Source organism: Chrysemys picta, chromosome 16 (genome assembly GCF_011386835.1).
Source record: "Chrysemys picta bellii isolate R12L10 chromosome 16, ASM1138683v2, whole genome shotgun sequence".
Taxonomy (NCBI): Eukaryota; Metazoa; Chordata; order Testudines; family Emydidae; genus Chrysemys; species Chrysemys picta.
Window position 1 is genome coordinate 9,706,175 of NC_088806.1, and position 22,365 is coordinate 9,728,539.

Here is a 22,365-nt window from a genome sequence, read left to right on the forward strand (position 1 = left end):
ACTTTATTGCCTCTGCAAGCGGGAGGGGAGGGTGGGGTGGGGTGGTTGGTTTACAGGGAAGCAGAGTGAACCGGGTCGGGGGGGGGGGGGGTGTTGGAGGGTTCATCAAGGAGAAACAAACAGAAGTTTCACACAGTAGCCTGGCCAGTCAAAAAACTCATTTTCAAAGCTTCTCTGATGCGCACCGCGCCCTGCTGTGCTCCTCTAACCGCCCTGGTGTCTGGCTGCGCGTAATCAGCGGCCAGGCGAGTTGCCTCAACCTCCCACCCCGCCATAAAGGTCTCCCCCTTACTCTCACAGATATTGTGGAGCGCACAGCAAGCAGCAATAACAATGGGGATATTCTTTTCGCTGAGGTCTGAGCGAGTCAGTAAGCTGCGCCAGCGCGCTTTTAAACGTCCAAATGCACATTCCACCACCATTCGGCACTTGCTCAGCCTGTAGTTGAACAGGTCCTGACTCCTGTCCAGGCTGCCTGTGTACGGCTTCATGAGCCATGGCATTAAGGGGTAAGCTGGGTCCCCAAGGATCATGATAGGCATTTCAACATCACCAATGGTCACTTTCTGGTCCGGGAAGAAAGTCCCTTCCTCCAGCTTTCGAAACAGAGTTCCTGAAGACGCGAGCATCATGTACCTTTCCCGGCCATCCCACGTTGATGTTGGTGAAACGTCCCTTGTGATCCACAAGGGCTTGCAGCAGCATTGAAAAGTACCCCTTGCGGTTTACGTAGTCGGTGGCTTGGTGCTCCGGTGACAAGATAGGGATATGGGTTCCGTCTATGGCCCCGCCACAGTTTGGGAATCCCATTTCAGCAAAACCATCCACTATTGACTGCACGTTTCCCAGAGTCACTACCCTTGCTATCACCAGGTCTTTCATTGCCCTGGCAAATTGGATCACAGCAGCCCCCACCGTAGATTTGCCCACTCCAAATTGATTCCCGACTGACCGGTAGCTGTCTGGCGTTGCAAGCTTCCACAGGGCTATCGCCACTCGCTTCTCAACTGTGAGGGCTGCTCTCATCTTGGTATCCTGGCGTTTCAGGGCAGGGGAAAGCAAGTCACAAAGTTCCATGAAAGTGCCCTTACGCATGCGAAAGTTTCGCAGCCACTGGTAATCGTCCCATACCTGCAGCACGATGCGATCCCACCAGTCTGTGCTTGTTTCCCGGGCCCAGAATCGGCGTTCCACGGCATGAACCTGCCCCAGTGACACCATGATTTCCACATTGCTGGGGCCTGTGCCTTGTGAGAGGTCTATGTCCATGTCAATTTCCTCATCACTCTCGTCGCTGCGCTGCAATCGCCTCCTCGCCTGGTCCGGGTTTCGCCTTGGCATGTCCTGGCTCTGCATATACTCCAGGACAATGCGCGTGGTGTTCATAGTGCTCATAATTGCCGCGGTGATCTGAGCGGGCTCCATGATCCCAGTGCTAGCTATGGCGCCTGGTCAGAAAAAAGGCGCGAAAGTAGTATCTGATGGACCAGGAGAGGGAGGGAGGGAGGGCCGAGTGACGACATGGCGTACAGGTACAGGAACAGGGAGAAACACAAACAACTGTCACACAGAATGGTCCCCCCAAAGATTAAACTGGAAACCCTGGGCTTAGCAGGCCATTGATTTCACGGAGGAAGGGGAAGCAAATGAATACAGAACAAATCTATTTTTTACATCTTAAGGTGGCAGCCAACGGTGCAGCATGAGTTATAGCCTCTCCAGTACGATGATGATGGATACCAATCATAAAATACCATCATCTGCAAAAAGGCAAGGGGCTGCTGCTGTGTAGCAATGCAGCCCCACGTCTGCCAGCCCCACGTCTGCCAGCACCCAGCATCGCCCTCGGCCTCTTCTGGGTGCTTAGCAGACAATAGTGGGCAATTGGCAGAAAATAGTATATTACGACTGGTAACCATCATCATCAAAACAGTAGCATGTCTGCCCAGGTGGCCATGATTGACATTCCCCCAAAGTCCCCACCCTAACTCCCCTTCCTCCCTCCCAGCCACGCGAAAAGGGCTGCCCAAGCGCTACCGGCTTCACGGTTTGCCAGGCAGCCGCCAGACCCTGTGCCCCCGGCCGGCGCTTACCCAGCACAGCTGGAGCCCGGGAGGGGAAGCGCCCAGCCGGGGGCGCAGGGTCTGGAGGCTGCCCAGCAAACCTTGAAGCCAGTAGCGCTCGGGCTTTGGGCAGCCCCTATGCCTCCGGACCCTGCACCCCCGGCCGGGCACTTCCCCTCCCAGGCTCCAGCTGCTGTGCTCCTCCCCTGACTCTTTGGCTCTGTTTAAGAGCCGAGCTGCCCGAGCGCTCTGGCTTCGGGCAGCCCCATGCCTCCGGACCCCAGCCGCTGGCCGGGCACTTCTCCTCCCCGGCTCCAGCTGCTCTGCTCCTCCCCTGACTCAGACTTCGACTCTGTTTAAGAGCCGAGCTGCCCGAGACAGCACTACCGGCTTCGGGCAGCCTCCTTGCCTCCGGACCCCAGCCACCGGAGCAGAGCAGCTGGAGCCCGGGAAGGGAAGTGCCCGGCCGGCGGCTTGGGGTCCGGAGGCACGTGGGCTGCCCGAAGCCGGTAGCGCTGGCTCGGGCAGCTTGGCTCTTAAACAGAGCCGAAGTCTGAGTCAGGGGAGGAGCAGAGGAGCCGCGGGAGAGGAAGTGCCCGTCCGGTATTTTTCCCGGACATGTTCGGCTTTTTGGCAATTCCCCCCGGACGGGGGTTTGATTGCCGAAAAACCGGACATGTCCGGGAAAGACCGGACGTATGGTAACCCTACGTGACTGGTGCCCGGGGCCGGGGGCGCAGCTCCAGCCCCAGGGGGACGCAAATCCGGACAGTGCCGGCTCCACGCAACGCGCTGGTGTCCACAATCCCCCCTGGGGCGCCCCCAAGCCCTGCGATGGCTGCCGAGCGGCGCCCAGAGACACCCCCCACCCAAAGGACAGGGGCCCGCGCCCTCCCTCCCCCAACGGCTTGCTGCCTCACAGGTGCAGGTTGGTCGCATCGCAGGGGCCGCTGGGAGTTGTAGTTCTCGGCCGCTCCCCTCTCCCGGCTCTCCCTGGAGCATGAGGCCCGGCCGGACTACAGCCCCCAGCATGCCCTGGGCAGGAGCCGAGTGTCGCACCGAGATGATGTCACAGCGGGTGACCCACACACACAGATTCGGAGATCCTAGCCTCCCTATTTCCCCGGACATGTCCGGCTTTTTGGCAATTCCCCCCGGACGGGGATTTGGGGACCAAAAAGCCGGACATGTCCGGGGAAATCCAGACGTATGGTAACCCTAGCTTAGCTCGGGCCCCTGCTCTCCCCTTAGCTCGGCCCCACTCTGTCTGACCCAGACAATTCCAGCTCACAGGGAGGACAGGACCCCCTCTGGCTTCCTGACTCCCTGATTAGCTGCCCGCCCTGTCAATCAGGCTGATCTGGAGCATTGGCCTCTCCCCATTGTTCCTGGGGACTGTCAGTCTCAGGCTCCTGATTTCCCATCGACCCCTCCCCTTTTAGTGCTGGGAGCTAGCAACCAAAACACCCCCACTGAATGTTAGTAAGGGGGCAACAGTCCCCTTACACTGAGCTAACTACAAACAGCCTCATGTATCCTTTTCCTGTCAGAGATCTCTATTGACTGATGATCACATTTCTGCTACTTTCCTGGCTAGGCAGGGTTGGGGGTGTGAGGAATCAGAACATAATAATTGGAACTCTCTAACCCATCCTTTTAACATACAACATCACATTCCCCTTTTTAAATAAAGTTTTTCCCATCATATTTTTGAACACTCATCATCTTGCATGTCTTCAAACGATGTTAATGCAAGCTCTGAGCTACAAATTTCCTACTCTACAAGGCAGCACAAATGGAGGGAGGTGAGACAGCATGGCAGACAAATACAGAGACACACACCCTGTGTGTGGGAGAGAGAAAGATGCGCATTGCAAAGGATTGTAGTTTCCTCAGGAAGTCAGTGGTGTCTCAAAGATAGCTAGGAGTGGTGGTAGCGTAGGGCCTGAAGAGGGAGTCTACATAGCCAGACAATCCTGCTGTCAGGGTGCCAATGCCTGAGATGATGGGGCATCCAGGATTTCCAGGTTTATGGATCTTGGGTAGCAGAGAGAATACCCCTGGTCGGGATTTTAGAGGTGTGTCTGTGCAGATTTGTTCTTGTGCTTTTTCAGGGAGTTTCTTGAGCAGATGGTGTAATTTCTTTTGGTAACCCTCAGTGGGATCAGAGGGTAAGGACTTGTAGAATGTGGTGTTAGAGAGCTGCCTAGCAGCCTCTCGTTCATATTCCGACCTATTCATGATGATGACAGCAGCTCCTTTGTCAGCCTTTTTGATTATGATGTCAAAGTTGTTTCTCTAAGGTGCCACAAGTAGTCCTCATTTTTTTTGCTGATACAGACTAACACAGCTACCACTCTGAAACCTATTAATTTATGCGGTGGACCTAATATACCTGGATTTCAGTAAAGCATTTGATACTGTACCCCATGAGGAATTATTGGTTAAACTGGAAAACATGGGGATCGATATGAAAATCCAGAGGTGGATAAGGAATTGGTTAATGGGGAGAATGCAGCGGGTCGTATCAAAGGGTGAACTGTCAGGTTGGAGGGAGGTTACTAGTGGAGTGCCTCAAGGTTCGGTTTTGGGACCCATTTTATTTAATCTATTTATAACTGACCTCGGAGCCGATTGCAGGAGTGGGCTGATAAAGTTTGCGGATGATACGAAGGTGGGAGGCGTTGCAAATTCGGAGGAGGATAGGGCTATTCTGCAGGGAGACTTGAATGAGCTTGTGAATTGGAGTATCAGAAATAGGATGAAACTTAATAGTGAAAAGTGTAAGGTGATGCACTTGGGGATGACTAATAACAATTTTAGTTACAAGATGGGGACGCATTGGTTAGAAGTAACGGAAGAGGAGAAGGACCTAGGGGTCCTTGTAGACCGCAGGATGACTATGAGTCGACAATGTGACGTGGCGGTGAAAAAAGCCAATGCGGTCTTGGGATGCATTAGGCGAGGTATATCTAGTAGTGATAAGGAGGTCCTGCTTCCGTTGTATAAGGTGCTGGTGAGACCTCATTTGGAGTACTGTGTGCAGTTCTGGTCTCCCATGTTTAAAAAAGATGAACTCAAACTGGAACGGGTGCAGAGAAGGGCGACTAGGATGATCAGAGGAATGGAAAACCTGTCGTATGAAAAGAGACTAGAGGAGCTTGGGTTGTTTAGTCTGACAAAGCGAAGGCTGAGGGGGGATATGATTGCTATCTTTAAATATATCAGAGGGATAAATACAAGGGAGGGAGAGGAATTATTCCAGCTTAGTACTAATGTGGACACGAGAATGAATGGATATAAACTGGCCGTGGGGAAGTTCAGGCTTGAAATTAGACGAAGGTTTCTGACCGTCAGAGGGGTGAAATATTGGAACGGCCTTCCGAGGGAAACGGTGGGGGCGACGGACCTGTCTGGTTTTAAGATTAAGTTAGACAAGTTTATGGAGGGAATGGTTTAATGGTAAAACATAATAGCCAAGGAAAACCAAGCAATGGTACGTAAATAGTATAATGGCCAACAGGGGTCAGGCTAGAGACTCTTGCCTACATGCTCGGGGTCTTACTGATCGCCATATTTGGGGTCGGGAAGGAATTTTCCTCCAGGGTAGATTGGCTGAGCCTCTGGAGGTTTTTCGCCTTCCTCCGCAGCATGGGGCAGGGATCACTAGCAGGAGGGTCTCTGCCGATTGAAGTCACTAAAACACAGGATTGGGGACTTCAACAGCAGAGTCCAGGGAAGGGTTTTGTGGCCTGCAGCATGCAGGGGGTCAGACCAGATGATCATAATGGTCCCTTCTGACCTTAAAGTCTATGAGTCTATGAGTCTTATCTAGTTCTCTTTTAAACCCTGTTATAGCCCTAGCCTTCATAACCTCCTCAGGCAAGGAGTTCAACATGTTGACTGTGTGCTGTGTGAAGAAGAACCTCCTTTTATTTGTTTTAAACCTGCTGCCCATTAATTTCATTTGGTGGCCCCTGGTTCTTATATTATGGGAACAAGTAAATAACTTTTCCTTGTTCACTTTCTCCACATCACTCATTATTTTATATACCTTCATCACATCCCCCCTTAGTCTCCTCTTTTCCAAGCTGGAAATTCCTCGTCTCTTTAATCTTTCCTTATATGGGACCCGTTGCAAACCCTAATCATTTTAGTTGCCCTTCTCTGAACCTTTTCTAATGCCAGTATATCTTTTTTGAAATGAGGACACCACATCTGTATGTAGTATTCAAGATGGATTTATATAAGTGCAATAAGATATGCTCCATCTTATTCTCTATCCTTTTTTTAATTATTCCTAACATCCTGTTTGCTTTTTTGACTGGCGCTGCACACTGCGTGGTCGTCTTCAGAGAACTATCCACGATGACTCCAAGATCTCTTTCCTGATTAGTTGTAGCTAAATTAGCCCCCATCATATTGTATGTATAGTTGGGGTTATTTTTTCCAATGTGCATTACTTTACATTTATCCACATTAAATTTAATTTGCCATTTTGTTGCCCAATCACTTGGACACTTTTGTGAGATCTCTTTGAAGTTCTTCACAGTCTGCATTGGTCTTAACTATCTCAAGCAGTTTAGTATTGTCCGCAAACTTTGCCAGCTCACTGTTTACCCCTTTCTCCAGATCATTTATGAATAAATTGAATAGGAGTGGTCCTAGGACTGACCATTGGGGAACACCACTAGTTACCTCTCTCCATTCTGAACATACCAATGGGCTAACCTGGAGAAAGTTGTGGCAGCCCTTTGATAGGTCAGCTGGTAGAGCAAAGGACTAGAGCCGGCGCTCAGGAAGTCAACCTTACATCGCCCTTCTGACTCCAGCTTGAAGGAGAGCTTCTTTTTCTTCCCCTTGCTGAGAAAGACCAAGAGAAGAAAGAAAGGTCAGGGGGGCCAACTTGGTGCACAACTCCATGCTATCTTCTCTTGCTTGGGAACCCGAAAGGAGGGACTTGTGGCGGGTAAAGGCACTGCTGCGCTTCCAGAAAACAGCCCACCACTGCACACAAAGGGACCAAAGAGCATGCCAAAATCTCGGAGTGAACCAGGGCCCTCTAGTTCTTCACTCTAACGCTCTCCCAACTGAGCTACTTCAGCACCTGAAGGGCACTTTTTTTGGCCTGCTGCTTCTCTGTCTGGGATGTTTTTGTCAGCCATGGTACACAAAAAGGGCATCATTGCGAGCGCCCACGAAGGCAAGATGAATTTTTGCCTGCGTTGCTCAGCTTGACTTGCTTCCTCACCCCATTCCTGCCTTAGATCCTGGGTTACCTGGTGGCTGAAGGCGGTCCATTGTCCACGGTGCGCCAGAGCCTGACACAGTGCCCCTGGGCAGCCTTTGCTCTGCACATGCCGGCCGTGCACATTTGCAAATACTTTAAAGCTCCTGTCAGTAAGTTCTGGGGACAGTTGCTCACCTTCAGAGGAAGCTCCCTAAAATTTGCCTGTCTCACCCAGTGGTATGTTGACCTCTGTTCAGACTGAGACGAAGGGAAGGGCCTCACTGCTGTGGCCGCCGCTGCTGTGAGGGTGGCCACTGTTGCGGCTGAAGCCATCCTGCAAGCACCTTCCACCTAGCCACCCACTGAAAATCCTGTAGGATGTAAGGTGGGAGTAGAAGAACACTAGAAAGGGGGCTTCCTAAACTCCTCCCCCTTCTGCCACCATCGGCCATCCCATACCCAGTGCTGCACCCAGTGGGCTCGAAAAAAATATGGCCATATCTGAAGAGTCAGTTGCATTCCTTGTGGTTGCCCCTCCATTCCCCTCAGATCTGACCTGACCTCCAGATCAGCCACCCACTGAAAATTGAAAAACAAAAAAGTAGGGCCGTAAAAGTCTTCAAAGCCCACCAGCCCCAACCCCTCTTTTAATACAGCAGAAAAGACACACTTCTCCTGACTTGGTAGGGACATCCTATTGCCCCACGAGAAGTGGAAGGCCATCGTGTTCAGTTTCAGCAGCACTCGTAGAGCAGGGTGAAATACATAGCTGAGGAAATTCCCCATGGCCAAAATATAGGTCTTGAGCATGACAACCTTGTAGGCTAATGACAAGGTCCAAATATGTCACCTGCCGAACCATTCTTCACAGGCCAGCAACTGCTTCTCCCGGTTCGCTTTGCCCACCTCGTCCCCCACCGAATGCAGGAAGGCCCAGCTCCTCAACCTGCCCACTCTTGCAGCCCTCCTCTTCCACCCTGACTTATAGGGAGCAGTATTAATCCCCCCTCCCTTAGGCCCGCCCTTCAGCATTCCTGGGGAACACCAACACCACCCAAGTGACTTTGGGCCAGTAGGTCAACCAATAGGGCTGGCTCCTGGGCCAGGCTGCAGCCCAGCTTCAGGACTGAGAGGAAATGCAGCTCACATCCCCATCTACAGGACTCCAGGCACGGCCAGCCTTCTGGATCAAACGTCCACTCTTGTGCTCAAGTCACAACAACTAGCGGGCAAAAGACAGGCTCCCAAGTCATTTGAGAGAGCAAGATGAAACTTTGGAAATCCCAGTAGGGTTAGCTGGCAACTAAAGGACCCCAAGGTCCCACTGAGACTTGAATTTAGATTGCAGGTTTCAAAGCCCTGAGGGATGGCCCTTACCCCATAGGGCAGGCAGGTGTGGAAGAGCCTGGCTGGACAATTTTTCCCTTCCTTGCTCAAGGCCTCTATGGCCTCTCTGGCCAGCCCTGTATTTACTCAACAAGTCAGCATCCAGCGGTTTGCTGTAGACCCAGAGGCCTTTCTTCCTCCAGACTGTGAAGAAGTTTCCCCTTTGGTCCCTGGCAGTAAATGGCCCTTCCTAGGAAATCCCAAGTCCTGAAAAGAAAAAAAGGTAATGTCAAGGAGGGTACTGAAGAGATGCCTCTTGAGGGAAAACACAGAAGAGGAGAGGAAAGGATCCCTTCTTCACCTGACCAGGGACTTGAACCCTGGGCCCTCAGATTAAAAGTATGATGCTCTACCAACTGAGCTAGCCAGGCTCACATATGAAAAGAACAAGTTTGGTGCAGAAGAGAAACTAGTATAGAAAAAGAAGGCGGGAAACAATAGAGAAAAGTTGCTACTCTCACGGTCTCATCAGCCCTAACCCCAGCCTGCTCCTCCATCCAGTACCCTGAGTGATGGTAGCGTAGGGCCTGAAGTGGGAGTCTACATAACCAGACAATCCTGCTGTCAGGGTGCCAATGCCTGAGATTTCTTTCAGTTAAATATCAGATCCAGGAGAAAACATGGTTATATAAAGCAAAACGAAATCACAGACAGAAATGCCATTGGAAATACAAAAAAAATACATTAAAAAAAAAAGGAAAATTCAATCCCCATCACATTATGGTATCTGGGCCAATCCTTCATTGAGAGCACCTGCTAATGTCCCTATGTGCTTACGAGAAACCTAGAGGAACTGATACCAATGCCCGAACATGAAATACAACTGCTCCCACTTGCTGCAGTAAGACCCTTTCCCTGCCCTCAATCAGTGACCAGCATGATGGAGTCAAGGCCCATCCAGGTCCCAGCCCATGCCTGCGTCCATTCTGCTGCTGACTCACGGTGTTTTTGCACCATGGCCAGCCGTTAACGGCCACAGAAACCCAGTTAGCCACTATTGCAGGGAACTGCCTTCGTCGCTGAAGACGCTCCTCATGGCAGCTCTGCCAAAGGGGATACAAAGCTCTGGCATTGATTAGGCGCAGTGTATCCTGTGAGCCAGAGTCAGTTGCATTGTTTGTGGTTGCCCTTCCATTCCCCTAGGGCCTGACCTGCCCTCCGGCTCAACCACCTGCTGAAAATTGAAAAACACAAGAGTAGAGCATAAAAGGCTTCAAACCCCACCGTGCCCATCCCCCACATCTCGGTACTTGAAGGGCACCCATGCCATTTGCAAATACTTTAAGGCTTTTGTCAGTAAGGTCTGGGAAGAGTTGCTCACCTTCAGAGGAACCTCTCTAAAATTGTCCTGTCTCACCCTGTGGTACTTTGTCCTCCATAAGGACCGAGCCGAAGGGGGGTCTCACTGCTGTGGCCGACACTGCTGTGAGGGTGGCCACTGTTTCAGCTGAAATCAGTGAGGGCATTATTGGTGGACTTTGTGCTCCGTAGCACTGTTTATCGCTATATAAGTGTGTATGGTCCCAGTTAAGGTGTGAAAGGAAAGATCTCTGGAAGGAACTGGCTCCCTTCCTCTGGACCTCATGGTGTTTGGTGTTTTTTTTTGGGGGGGGGGTTAATTGTGTCAGCCAGCCTGAGGACTGCTGGTCCTGTTTTCCCGACTATCAGAGGAAACTCTTATGATGAGCACTACCTGGCGCAGGTCTGTAGCAAGGTCGGTTTAGAGGACGTGTTTCTCCGCAGTGGAACCAGCAGCAGGCGGGCAGTAGCCTCCTATTCCTCTGATCCAAGCTCACACCATCTGCAAATGGGGTACACCTTTCTGCAGGGACAGGCCAGGAGTCGCATTGAGTGGCTTTTTGTGAAAGAGCATGTCGACAGCCCAGTGCAGGGTAGCACCGATGGACTGTTCCAATCATGCAGCACTCACCATGTGTCTCAACACGGGCAATTCCCTGGCCCATAGCAGAGGATATTGGAAGCTGAACACCCACAGCTTTCAAGACAAAGTGGGAGGGTGGTGAGGCCTGGCGGTGTTGGCAGAACGGGAAAGCATCAGAGGGTTCTATGTCAAACAGGGGGATTGGTGGGAGTTGGTGAAGGAAGAGTTGGTGCCTTTGTTCCGGCAGCCCAGCAAACACCTCAACATTAAAGAATACCAACGGTGCCAAGTCCTGCAGCATTGCCTGTGGGATTTCTACAAGACCATCCAGACAGGTGAGGTAGTCAATGTGTGACTGTATGACTGTATCAAGCGACAGCTGGGCAAGTTCCAGGAGATGAGGCTGCAATGGGCCCGATTTGAGTGGGACCACTGAGTGAAGGGAGGGGCGGCCTCCATGGACATTTTTGCAGCCTGCAGAGAACAGAGACAAAGCAGGAGGATGCAGGGACTCAGGGCGGGACCCGCGGATCCGGTAGTGCAGGCCCACAGTAGAATGCTGGCCATCATGGAGGCCTATAATGGGGAGCTGGTCCAGGGCCAGGATATTGCTCAGCAGGTGCAGGAACAGTTTCTCTCCTTATCTGGGGACTGCTGACAGCTGCTGTCAGGAGACGACCGGGCGAGTTTCCTGGAGCCCATGTAGGAATGTGAGGTGAGGGAAGCAATTTTGTCCTTGAGGACCGGCATATCTCCTGGCCTGGACGGCCTTCCCCCAGAGCTCTACTGGGAACTGCTGGAGCCTCTGACACCAGCGTTGATGAACGTCTTCAACAGCTCCCTGCACCACTAGACACTGGGTCCATCACAATATAATGCTATCCTGGTACTGCTGGCCAAGATGGGAGACCTGCCTGACATCCAAAAGTGGAGGCCCATTGCTCTGATTAATACCGACTACAAGATCTTGGCCCATATACTCTAGAGGAGGCTGGGAGAGGTAGCAGACCGACTGGTGCATTGTATCCCATCCAATGCAGTGTGAGAACAGACAGTCACAGACTCCTTATGCAGCGTGCGGGAGGTCTGCGAATGTACATGCCAGAAGCAGTGGGAAGGTTACTTGTTGGCTCTGGATCAATCCAAGGCTTTTGACTGAATCAACCTAAACTATTTCTGGTGAGTGCTCAAACACTATGGAGTTCCCTGGGGACTTTATCAGATGGCTGCAGGTGCTGTACTAACAGGCCTCAGTCTGCCTGTTGGTGAATGGTTGGCTGGACAACAAAATCCCTGTGCACGCAGGTATATGACAGGGCTGTCCCTTGAGCCCCTTGAGCTGGCCGTGGTGGGAAAAAGGTGAGTCAGTAGCAGAGTGGAGGTGGGCGTGAGCTGGGCTCTGGGACCAGGTTGGGCCTTGATTTCCTCTTGCTGGTCTTTGTTGCTAGGTAAGAAGGGGTTTTCAACTGGCAAAAGTTAAGTTTCGGGTTCAGGGACTGTATGAGTTCCTCCAGATTACTCTTAAGCACAGAGGGCCCTTAACAGGTACTCAGTACACAGGATTGGCCCGGTAAGTTTGCATTACTAGCAATTCCTTTTTTTTTTTTTTTTTTGTATTTTTATTGGCACTTCTGTCTGTGATTTCATGTTGCTTTGTATAACGGTATTTTCTACTGGATCCGATATTTTAATTAACAACAAAGAAAAAAAGAAAAAAGACACAGGCTCTCATATCACAGCAATTACTGCCAAGACAACCTCCTTGCCAACACAATACCCTTTTCATCAACTCCAGGCTGCTGATTTGATTCTTTCCAATTCTCCTCTGCAAAGAAGCCTTCTCTTTAACAAGCAATTATTTGGATTGCCGACACAGGTCTCTTCCGTTTCCAAGAAAGACATTGGAAATTATGCGTAGAGGAGACAAACAACATAGACTAAGGCACCACTGGGAGTTGAACCCAGGATCTCTGTTTACTAGAGAGACACCTTAGCCATGGCACCTGCCTTTAGACATGCTCAGCAAGTGCTCTACTTGATGCTCCAAGACAACATGTCCAAATTCCAAATCATTTCCTGCAAGACCTGCCGACGTCAAGCTGTCTGGCTCTCTGTGCACAGAAAGTCACAGCAGAGGGGAGAGAGGGTTTCTAAGGCACTCTTTTCACACTAGCAGCCGTGGTTGTATAGTGGTTAGTACACTGCATTGTGGTCGCAGCCAGTGGTGAGCTGGAGTCGGTTCACGGGAACAAGTTGTTAAATTTAGAAGCCCTTTTAGAACCGGTTGTCCCATGGGACAGCCAGTTCTAAAAGGGCTTTTAAATTTAACAACCGGTAAAGCTCCGGCAGCTCCCCACCCCGCCCCCGGCCCCAGCCCCAGCTCACCTCTGCTCTGCCTCCTCCCCTGAATGCTCTGCCCCGCTTCTCCTCCCCTGCTGCTTCCCGTGAATCAGCTGTTCATGTGGGAAGCCTGGGAGGGCTGAGAAGCAAGCCTGGCCTAGCTCCAGCCGCACGGCCCGGCCCGGCCTGGGTCCAGCCACCTGGCACAGCCCGGCTCCAGCCGAGCAGCACAGCTGTAGCCCCGCCAGCCACCTCCAGGCAGCGCCATAAGGGGGCAGGGAGCAGGGAGGGGGTGTTGGATAGAGGGCAGGGGAGTTAGGGGGGTGGATAGGGGTTGGGGCGGTCAGAGGGCAGTGAACAGGGGGATTGAATGGAGGCAAGGGTCCCAGAGGGGCAGTCAGGAAGGATCAGGGGTTGGATGGGGCGGTGGGAGGCAATCAGGGGCAGAGGTTCCAGGGGCAGTCAGGGGACAGAGAGGAGGGGTGGTTGGATGGGGCAGGGGTCCCCAGGGGCCATCAGGAATGAGAGGAGGGGTCGGATGGGGTGGCGGGGGCAGTAAGGGAACAGGGAAGGGGGGTGGATGGGGCAGGGATCCCGGGGGGGCGTCAAGGAACATGGGGGGGAATATGGACCCCCATATTCACAGCTGTGCTGTGATTATGATATGCTTTGTACAAAGCATGACTGGTTAGGTATTGCTTAAAAAGTCTTGGTCCATTGCATATTACTCTCCTGTTGGATTGTATGTACTATCACTGTATGTGAAGTTACAAAGTATTGCTATCTGTCCATTACTGAAATATGGGGTGAGTGAGAAAGGCCCAAAGTATCAACAAAGGAGCAGCTGACATCAGGACCTATGAGACATGTTGGTGGCCCATCAAGAAGAATCCACTCTCCCAGAGACTTCTCAGCGAGGGCACAGTACACAGTGGGAGCTACCTAACCCCCATGTCACAGCAAGGGTTCTTCTAGCATCTGGAGAGAAAATATAAATGAAGGTTGGTCTCTCACCTGGTCTCTCACCTCCCCCATGTCAACACCTGGAATATTGTCCAGAAGAGAAAGACTTTGAATTGGGGAGATTGGTCCCAGGCTGAGAGGGAATTCAGCCTGAGTCAGAAGAAGTTGGGCAGCAGAGGCTCAGGGAAATTGAGGGGAACCCCATGAGTGTCCCAGTGTTGGCCAGGATTTGTACAGCACCTAGCACAATAGAGGGTCCCGATCTCAGCCATGGTCTGTGCAGCACCTGGGAGCCCCTATCTCTGTTTCCTGATCACAGGCACTGGGAATGGATAGAAGGAAAACTTTAGTGCCTCAAAGGTTAAGGCAGCCCTGTGCCACTCCCTGCTGGGTGGCACTGCTGCTCTCATAAGGGATTGGCTTGGAGGGGCCCACTAGTACCTGTCCCATGGGGTCTAGTGGTCAGGATTCCTGGTTTTTTCACCCAAGTAGTCTGGGTTCAACTCCCAGTGTGGGAAGAGTGCAGAGTTTTGCTCAGAGGAGAGGCAGGCCGTGAAAGGAACTGAGAAGGATCCTGTCAGCAGGGGAGATGGACAGTGTTGTGGGGGGAGATCCCAGAGGCCTGGGGGGAAGATCAAGGAAGGATCCCAGCAGTGTGGGAAGTGGAGAGCACAGGCCTGGCATGGGGTCTAGGGAGAGCAAATGGGTCCTTCTAAGCTCGCCAATTGCAGCTTTGGAAGAATTACATATTTGTTGGTGAATGTCAATTTCACTGAAAACACACAACACAATGACAAAATATTTCCATTGATAATAATCAAAATTGACAGATGGGCAAAGTAAGAAAGATGCTGCTTGAGAACTTATCCTACTCCAATCCTATAGGGTTCCCTTATGCCTTAGGCGCCACCATGTGGGCGTTTTATTTCCTTCCTCATTTTCACACAGACACAATTTCCTTTGCACAGATCCGTAAACAGCAAAATCTCTCTGTCCCTATTTTCTGAGCCAGGGCATTCAATTCCATTGAAACCTTGTCTCCTGCAAGGGCAATTGTCAGACAGAGGGGACATGGCCACCTTCATCCCTGACAGTGAGATATTGGCTCTCCTCTTTCTTCATGCTGATGTTGTTATTCCATGAATCATCAAGGATAGAATAAAAAATTGAGTTTACTTCAGTGTGAGGAAAGAAAGGTGCCATCAAGTTCCCCAAAAATCTCAGTGTCCCAGAGAAAACCTGCTATTGGAATCACAGAGGTGCTGAAGATACGTTGGGAAAAGGGACTGTCTGAATTTTCCAGGCAGGGAAGGAACAATCTACAGCATCATCATTAACCACAAACACACTCTAATCATGCTGCAGCCAGAAGGGAAATGGGCAGAAATTCTTGCTGTTCAGCCATGGACACACTTACAGAACTACACAGCAGTGAGTGTGGTGTCTTACCAACCAAGGTGCAAAATGGAGCCAGTGTGGACTTCTGGTCTTACTCTTATGCAAGTCTACATTCAAAATGCTGCAGCGGCACAGCTGCACCGAGATGCTCTACGCTGATGGGAGAAAGCTGTCCCATCTGTGTAGTTAATCCACCTCCCTCAGAGGTAGTAAATACATCAGAGGGAGAAACCATGACTGTGGGTATGCAAGCTGTGCTGTTTACCTGCATATATAAAGTTTAATCAAACCCCATTTTCAAAACCACCCATGGTCTGGGAATGGAACAGGAGTTCTCTGAAGCAGGGTCTGTCCTTCAAGGTCCTTAAGATCACTGACTGCAACATAATATTGTCATGGGGATATAGCACAGTGATAGAACGTTCAACTGCAGGTCAAGTGGTCCTTGCTTCAAATCCAAGTACCCCCTTAGAAGCCTTTTTCTTAAGTGAAAACATTTTCATATCCATTTCCAGTATGTTCATGAGTTTCACTGGATGGGGATACTTGGAATGAATTTAAACACTCAACATTTTCCTGTGTAAATGCATAAAAACCTAGCTAATCTGTCCATCAGCTGAAATCAGTTCCAATCCTCTAAGTGTCTAGTTTATGTTTTCATCAATTAAACAACGGTATACCATGAATGCACATTTGCAGATCCCTGTTCTCCAGGGGCTATGCTGTGCAGAAGAAAAAGAACCACATCCAGTTGGTGTTCAGGAATCTGATGAGCAAAGACATCTTGGTGAGGGAAAGGTCACCAGCATCTTGGCTCCTTCACATTCAGGCAACATCTGGGCCCCCAGGACAAGGTCTGAGAAGAAGCCAGTGGCTTTGAGAAGGAAAATAGCCACCTAGAAGCTGGCTAGAGCTGCCAGGATCCCAGGAAATGCCACCATCCCATGTCCAGGAATAGTCGCTAGAAGGTGGTGTCTGCAGCAGGACAAAAAACGCAGGGAAAAGCCCTCGAAAGGTCTAAGATGCCAAGACCCAGACGATGGCCAAGATCCCACCTAAAATCAAGAAGGGAGAGAAAAAGGCTAAAGCCGCATCCAAAGCACCCAAAGCCAGGGCTAAGGAGATGGTACCGAGAAAGAAGTGAAGAGATTTCCATTGGGATGACTCCTGCTCCCCAAATGAATCTTTAGGAATCACCGTGGACTAGCCAGAGAGATCAAGGTTTGACCTGGGGCGGGGGCGGGTGTCTCTTCCAAAGGGGAAGTGCTGTGTTTTGTGTAACACCTCCCAGGTGAGTGATGCACTGAGAAGGCAGCTGCCCATAGCTCCTAAATGGGCTCATTCTCTTTGATCTGCTTCTGCTGTTATTTCAGAGCCAGCACTAGCGGGAGTGTGTCCCTGTGACCTCACCAGCTGTACAATAGGCTGTGTCTCCATCTCAGCTTTGATTACGCAAGTTTTCAATTGATTCTTATTGTGATACTTTTACAGTACTCTGCCTCATTCTAACATTCCAGTCATAGATTGAATATGGGGAGGAATGGACTAGTTTGGTAAGTATGTTTCATTGGTATGTGACTGAAAACAATACTGGAGGTTGGCAGGTGCCTGTTGCAAAAAGAAAATGGCAAAGCTGCTAACATCCACCATCTAATGATACTCTAGATAGTGATGCTTTTCAAAGATATAGATCAATGGGTTAATAAAACATCTTTGGTTCAATTACCAGACTGGGCTACTTTTGGGCTAGTTTTTAAGTGACTTTGGCTATTAGTGCAATAGAAATCTGGCAATAAATATCGCAAATGGGAAGTTTGTGCAGTCATGTTTATTTGGCTGATTTTTCCCAGCCTGTTTCTGCAAATCCCAGAATCCACCACCTCGTTGCATTTTTCACTTCAGTGGTAAGTTTATTATCTTTTAGTGCTAGTTCTTGAGTTGAAACGATCCCACATCTACACACACTCTGCTGGGGGTTGAAAGAATTTCACTTTTTAGATGTGGGATTTGAACCCAAACCTCCATCCAGAGACCAGAACACCCAAGTGAGGAGATAATAAAGTTCTATGTCTGGTGCCTTAGATCACTCATACACCACAAAAGAGTGCTTTTAACACTCCATGTTTTCTCTAGTATTATGAGCTGTTCGGGGAGGCCAACATGCCATATTTCTTTCAAATTCTAGGGCCCTTCTTCAGCATAGTTCACTTTTATACACAATTACCCTCAGTGAAATTTACAGGTTTCCTGGAGACCCTTGAGTGAGGTGTTGTAGTCTCACCGCTGACTTATTATGTGAAGAAAAGATGTACACCAGGACTGAAGTAGAATCCAGACATTCAGCTTTATGAGAAAGTAATGGTGAACCTCAAACTCCTGCACTGTGAACCATATAGTCAAGAACCCACAATGTGTGCCAGCTTTTTTTCAAAGTAGCTCAGCACTCCATGTGTTGAGACCTTTTGAAAATCTGGCTCTAGAGGTGGGTGCCAGTGCCAGATCTTGTGAAAATTCTGGCCGATATCCCTGGAAGTTCCCAGAACTATCAGAACTTTGAGCATTTGCTAGAAGCTGATGAGAAAATCTTCCTTCTTTTGAACTCAGGAGCAATTTTCTCCTTTATTTACAATTACAATGTTAGAGACTAACAAATTTATTAGAGCATAAGCTTTCGGATGCATATATGCATATATGCATATATGCATATATGCATCCGAAGAAGTGGGCTGTAGTCCACGAAAGCTTATGCTCTAATAAATTTGTTAGTCTCTAAGGTGCCACAAGTACTCCTGTTCTTCTTTTTGCGGATACAGACTAACACGGCTGTTACTCTGAAACCTGTAATTACAATGTTGTATTGTGAATCACAGGTTTAGGTTTCAATGTAATTAATTTTTGCTTTCTATGCAATGGGAAACAAACACATCTCTGGGGGCTTTTGGATGGAGGGCTAGAAATAGAGGTGCCACTAACCCACAATTAAGAGGCTAACCATCCTTCTCTCCAGATGGTTAATTCCGAAGACTTGTCTATAAACCTGGGTGAAATGTTTTCTGGATGAATATTTTATGTACGGAAATATTTTGGTTTGACCAAAAATGATTTTTTTTTGTTTTGTTTCAACAAGAAAACTGAAAAAAATTAATCTGGAGTCTACCTGAATTATTAATTATTATTATTATTATTATTGTTTTATTGGTTTGGTTAGATAGCAAGCAAAACAACAAATGATTTGCACAGCTGTTTGTACAAATGGCCACAGTGGGAACATGCCTAATTTCTGCTCTAAGGCTCTAGAAATGTTTGATTTGTTCAATATGTGTTGAAGAAAAGTGTTTTTTACTGACCCAGAATTGAACATAGGATACAACAGCCAAACCACTGAATTGTAACCATTAGACTAGTAGGGATGTGATCATTTACCACTCATACTAGCCTTTTTCAGTCAACTTTCTCAAAAAAATTCATTTTGAGTCAACCTGAAATATTAATGTTGCTATAATTTTGGTTTGGCTAGATAGCAAGCAAAAAATTAAATTATTTGCACGGGTCTATTTATATAAAAAGGTATAAAGTCTGGGATTTAAGGTGCATAGTGGGAGCATGCCCTCATTTTCTATTAGTTACTGGACTGAGCTTTGATTTTCAAACAGTCTCCAAACACCTTCCCAGCATCCTGAAATTTAAGCAGGCATCTGAAGGAACCACATAGATGATCAAGGTACTTCTGGTGTTCTAGAAGGGAGGTAGAGAAGAAGAAAGCTCACTCCACAGTGACACTAATTAGCATGAATAGCCAATGATATTTGTATGTAATTACTTAGTCAATTTTGAACCTTCCTATATTTATCCCTTTGAGATGATGATGTACACTTGACTTTATATCCCAGTGTAACATGGATTTCTACAGGTTGCATTAGCCAATCCAACCATTTGGCACTTGCAGATGGGTACCTCTGTATTGTGCCTGATTCTTGTACAGCTATAAAAGGCTGGTAGGTGCAGATACTTCCCCCTCTTCTTAACCATCACTAATACCAGGCCAGGCTAGGGTTGGAAAGAGAGCGGCAGGTTTCCCCTATTGTTTCCTGAACTCTTTTTCTTGACCAGTTTCTCCTATGCACCAATTTGCCTTTTTTCCATGACCTGGCTAGCTCAGTCGGTAGCCTATCAGACTTTTAACCTGAGGGTCCAGGGTTCAAGTCCCTGGTCATGTGATGAACTATTTACCAAGATCTTAGATATCTGTCTCTTTTGACCAGACAGTCTCTATGCAAAAGAATAAATGGACACAAATCTGACATCAGGAATCATAACATTAAAAAACCAGTGGGAGAACACTTCAACCTCTCTAACCACTCAGTGACCGTCCTGAAGGTGGCAATTTTGCAACAAAAAAAACTTCAAAAACAGACTTCAAAGAGAGACTGCTGAACTTGAATTAATATGCAAATTAGATACAATTAATTTGGGTTTGAACAGAGACTGGGAATGGTTGGGTTCAATACTAATTGAATCTATTTCCCCATGTTAAAATATCCTCACACCTTCTATGGGTCATCTCGATTATCACTTCAAAGGTTTTTTTCTCTCTCCTGCTGATGATAGCTCATCTCAATTGATTGCCTAGGGAGGTTGTGAAATCTCCATCTCTGGAGATATTTAAGAGTAGGTTAGATAAATGTCTATCAGGGATGGTCTATACAGTATTTGGTCCTGCCATGAGGGCAGGGGACTGGACTTTCTGTGTGTTCCATTCTATGCATCCGATTAAGTGGGCTGAAGCTCACAAAAGCTTATGCTCAAATAAATTTGTTAGTCGCTAAGGCGCCACAAGTACTCCTGTTCGTTTTGTCTCTTTGATGTTACTTTTTCTTCTTCAGGATTTCGCCTTTCCTAAGAAGGGCCTTTTGCAAGTGTGCTTGAAGGGGCAACTTCCAGACATCCTCTCTCTCCTCACAGGCTGGAAGAATAAAGGTCTCTGGGCATAGAGCACATTCCCCCTGCGCGCACACGCACACACGCACACACACTATCCCTGAGGAATGAGAATCACCTGCTGCCTTCCCCTGTCCTGCTGGATCCCCAAACAAGGATGCTCTTCAGCCCGAACCCACGTCCCCTCTATTCCCAGTGCCCCTCAATCCCAACCCACAGTCTTCTCCTAGGTACACTGCTCCTCACTCCCAACCGGAGTCTACTCCTCTTCACCCTTCTCCTCTGTCCCAACTCACAGCCCCCTCCTATTCCCAGTGCCCCTCAATCCCAACCCACAGCCCCCTCCTCCTTACGCTGCTCCTCAATCCCAACCCACAACTTGCTCCTTCCCTCCAGCAGCAGGTGCTTCAGACCCCCTAAGGAAGCTTTTCTTGCAAGGTTTCATGTGTGTGTCTGCATGTGGATTTTACAGTATGTTGGAAATTTCTATATTAAATATGTAAGCGGGATCGGAATGAGCTCTCCCCAGATAATCTAGTGATGAGCTGTGGAAGAGGACTTCTGGAGCTGATTCATTTGCATGGGCACACCCACCCTGTCTAGGTGCTCAACATGATGGGATTGCTTGCTGAAATGATCACTTTTGACTGGTGTTGGATTCCCAGTCTCCTTGTTATTGGGGCAGGAGTAATAAAGTGTTGTTATCCTTGTTGTGTGAATCAAGGGCAGAAGAACTGTGCTTGGAATACCCCAATTGAGGGACTCCCCAAGAACTGCTGGGTGCAAGTCCTGGGCCTGATGTGAAGTAAAGGTAGGGGTGACTCTGCCTGCCTAGACTTTTCATTAGAAAAATTCAGACACAACACTATGTCTGGTGAAGAGATACATGTGTTGTTTGATTGTTTTTCTCATTTTAAATGTACTTGATCATTTCCATGGGAAAAATATTTGAACGAGACCATGATAAAAGGAAGAAACCGTGAAAATACCCATGGGAGAGACGGGGTTCCTGAGAGCCAGGGTAGAGATGGAGATTTTCATGAAATGGGGACAGGCCAAAAGTAGGGCCTTTAGCTGGAGCAAAGGGGAAGGTTTTTTGTGCAGTTCCATGTTAACCAACCTCACACCCTGTAATCCCTAATGCCCCACCCTACCTGCAACAAGTGACCTAGAGCCTCCCCACTGGCAAAGCCACCTGTGACTCCGGAGACAGCCCCACTGGCCTGGCCCTTCTCACCACTGCAAAAACTGCAGATCCCCCAGCACTCTCTCTCCTATCTGGATCTCCTGGTAATCAGATGTCTCTGCAGAATTACCGTGGTTACTCTCCTGGGTGTCTGTTCAAGGACAGCTACTGGCTTCTCCTGAGAATGTAGATGAGAAATGACTCACTCTTCTCTAGATTCTCTCCTGTGGGCTCTGAGAAGTAGGATGGAGCATGTATGATAAAGTCCATGCTACATCTCAGCCCTGATATGTCAGCAGTTGCCCGCTATCCCCTGGCAGCTGCAAAGCATGTTTCCCACCATCCAGGAGACACCAGACTTGGACCAAAGGCAACTTCAGGCTTCTCCTCTCTCCCTTCTTGGAATCCAGTTCATGTTTTTGCCAAGAGTTAAAGCAGCCCAAACCCCCAGAATCTGGATTAATGTCACAAGTTTGCAATCTCTCCAAGGAAGACAATTTTTTAAACCCCAGATGAGTGGAGTTAAATTGGTTCTCAGCCTGAGTCTTTGCTCTTAATCCTGAGGATATTGTCCCACCAAGGGGCCATTTCTCACCTCTCTTTTAAAATGAAGCATAATTTTCTTTGCACAGACACAGGAACAGCAAGATCTTTCTCTGTCCCTTGTGCTAAGCAGGTGTCAAATTCCATGGAACCTTCCTCTTCTGCAATGGAGACAATGGACAAGCAGGGGACCCTGGGCACATCCAGCCCTGGCAGTGAGATGTTCCCTCCGCTCTTTCTTTATGCTGTTGTTGTTATTTCATGGAATGTGTGGGATGGGGGAAAAAGGCTGAGTTCACTTCAGGTTGAGGGAGAAGAACTCTGAAAATCTCAGGGCCTCAGGGAAAACCCAACCTCTGCTACCAGGAACACTGAGGTGCTGGAGATCTGCATGGGAAATGGACTGTCTAAATTGTCTAGGTGGGGAATGAATAAC

General features: G+C 48.9%; 1 protein-coding gene and 1 non-coding gene across 5 annotated transcripts in view; both read right to left on the reverse strand.

The window, feature by feature from the left end:
- Positions 1-4: 4 nt before the first annotated feature.
- Positions 5-22,365, reverse strand: part of LOC135975939 (zinc finger protein 239-like) — a 40,417-nt gene continuing 18,056 nt past the window's right edge. For all 4 annotated transcript variants that reach the window (XM_065569938.1, XM_065569937.1, XM_065569935.1 and 1 more), the window contains one exon: positions 5-8,886. In XM_065569938.1, the coding sequence (XP_065426010.1) occupies positions 8,870-8,886 (17 nt within the window). In that variant the 3' untranslated portion in view covers positions 5-8,869. The remainder of the gene's footprint in view (positions 8,887-22,365) is intronic.
- Positions 8,978-9,050, reverse strand: TRNAK-UUU (transfer RNA lysine (anticodon UUU)). The gene has a single exon. It is a non-coding gene; the product is annotated as a tRNA-Lys (tRNA).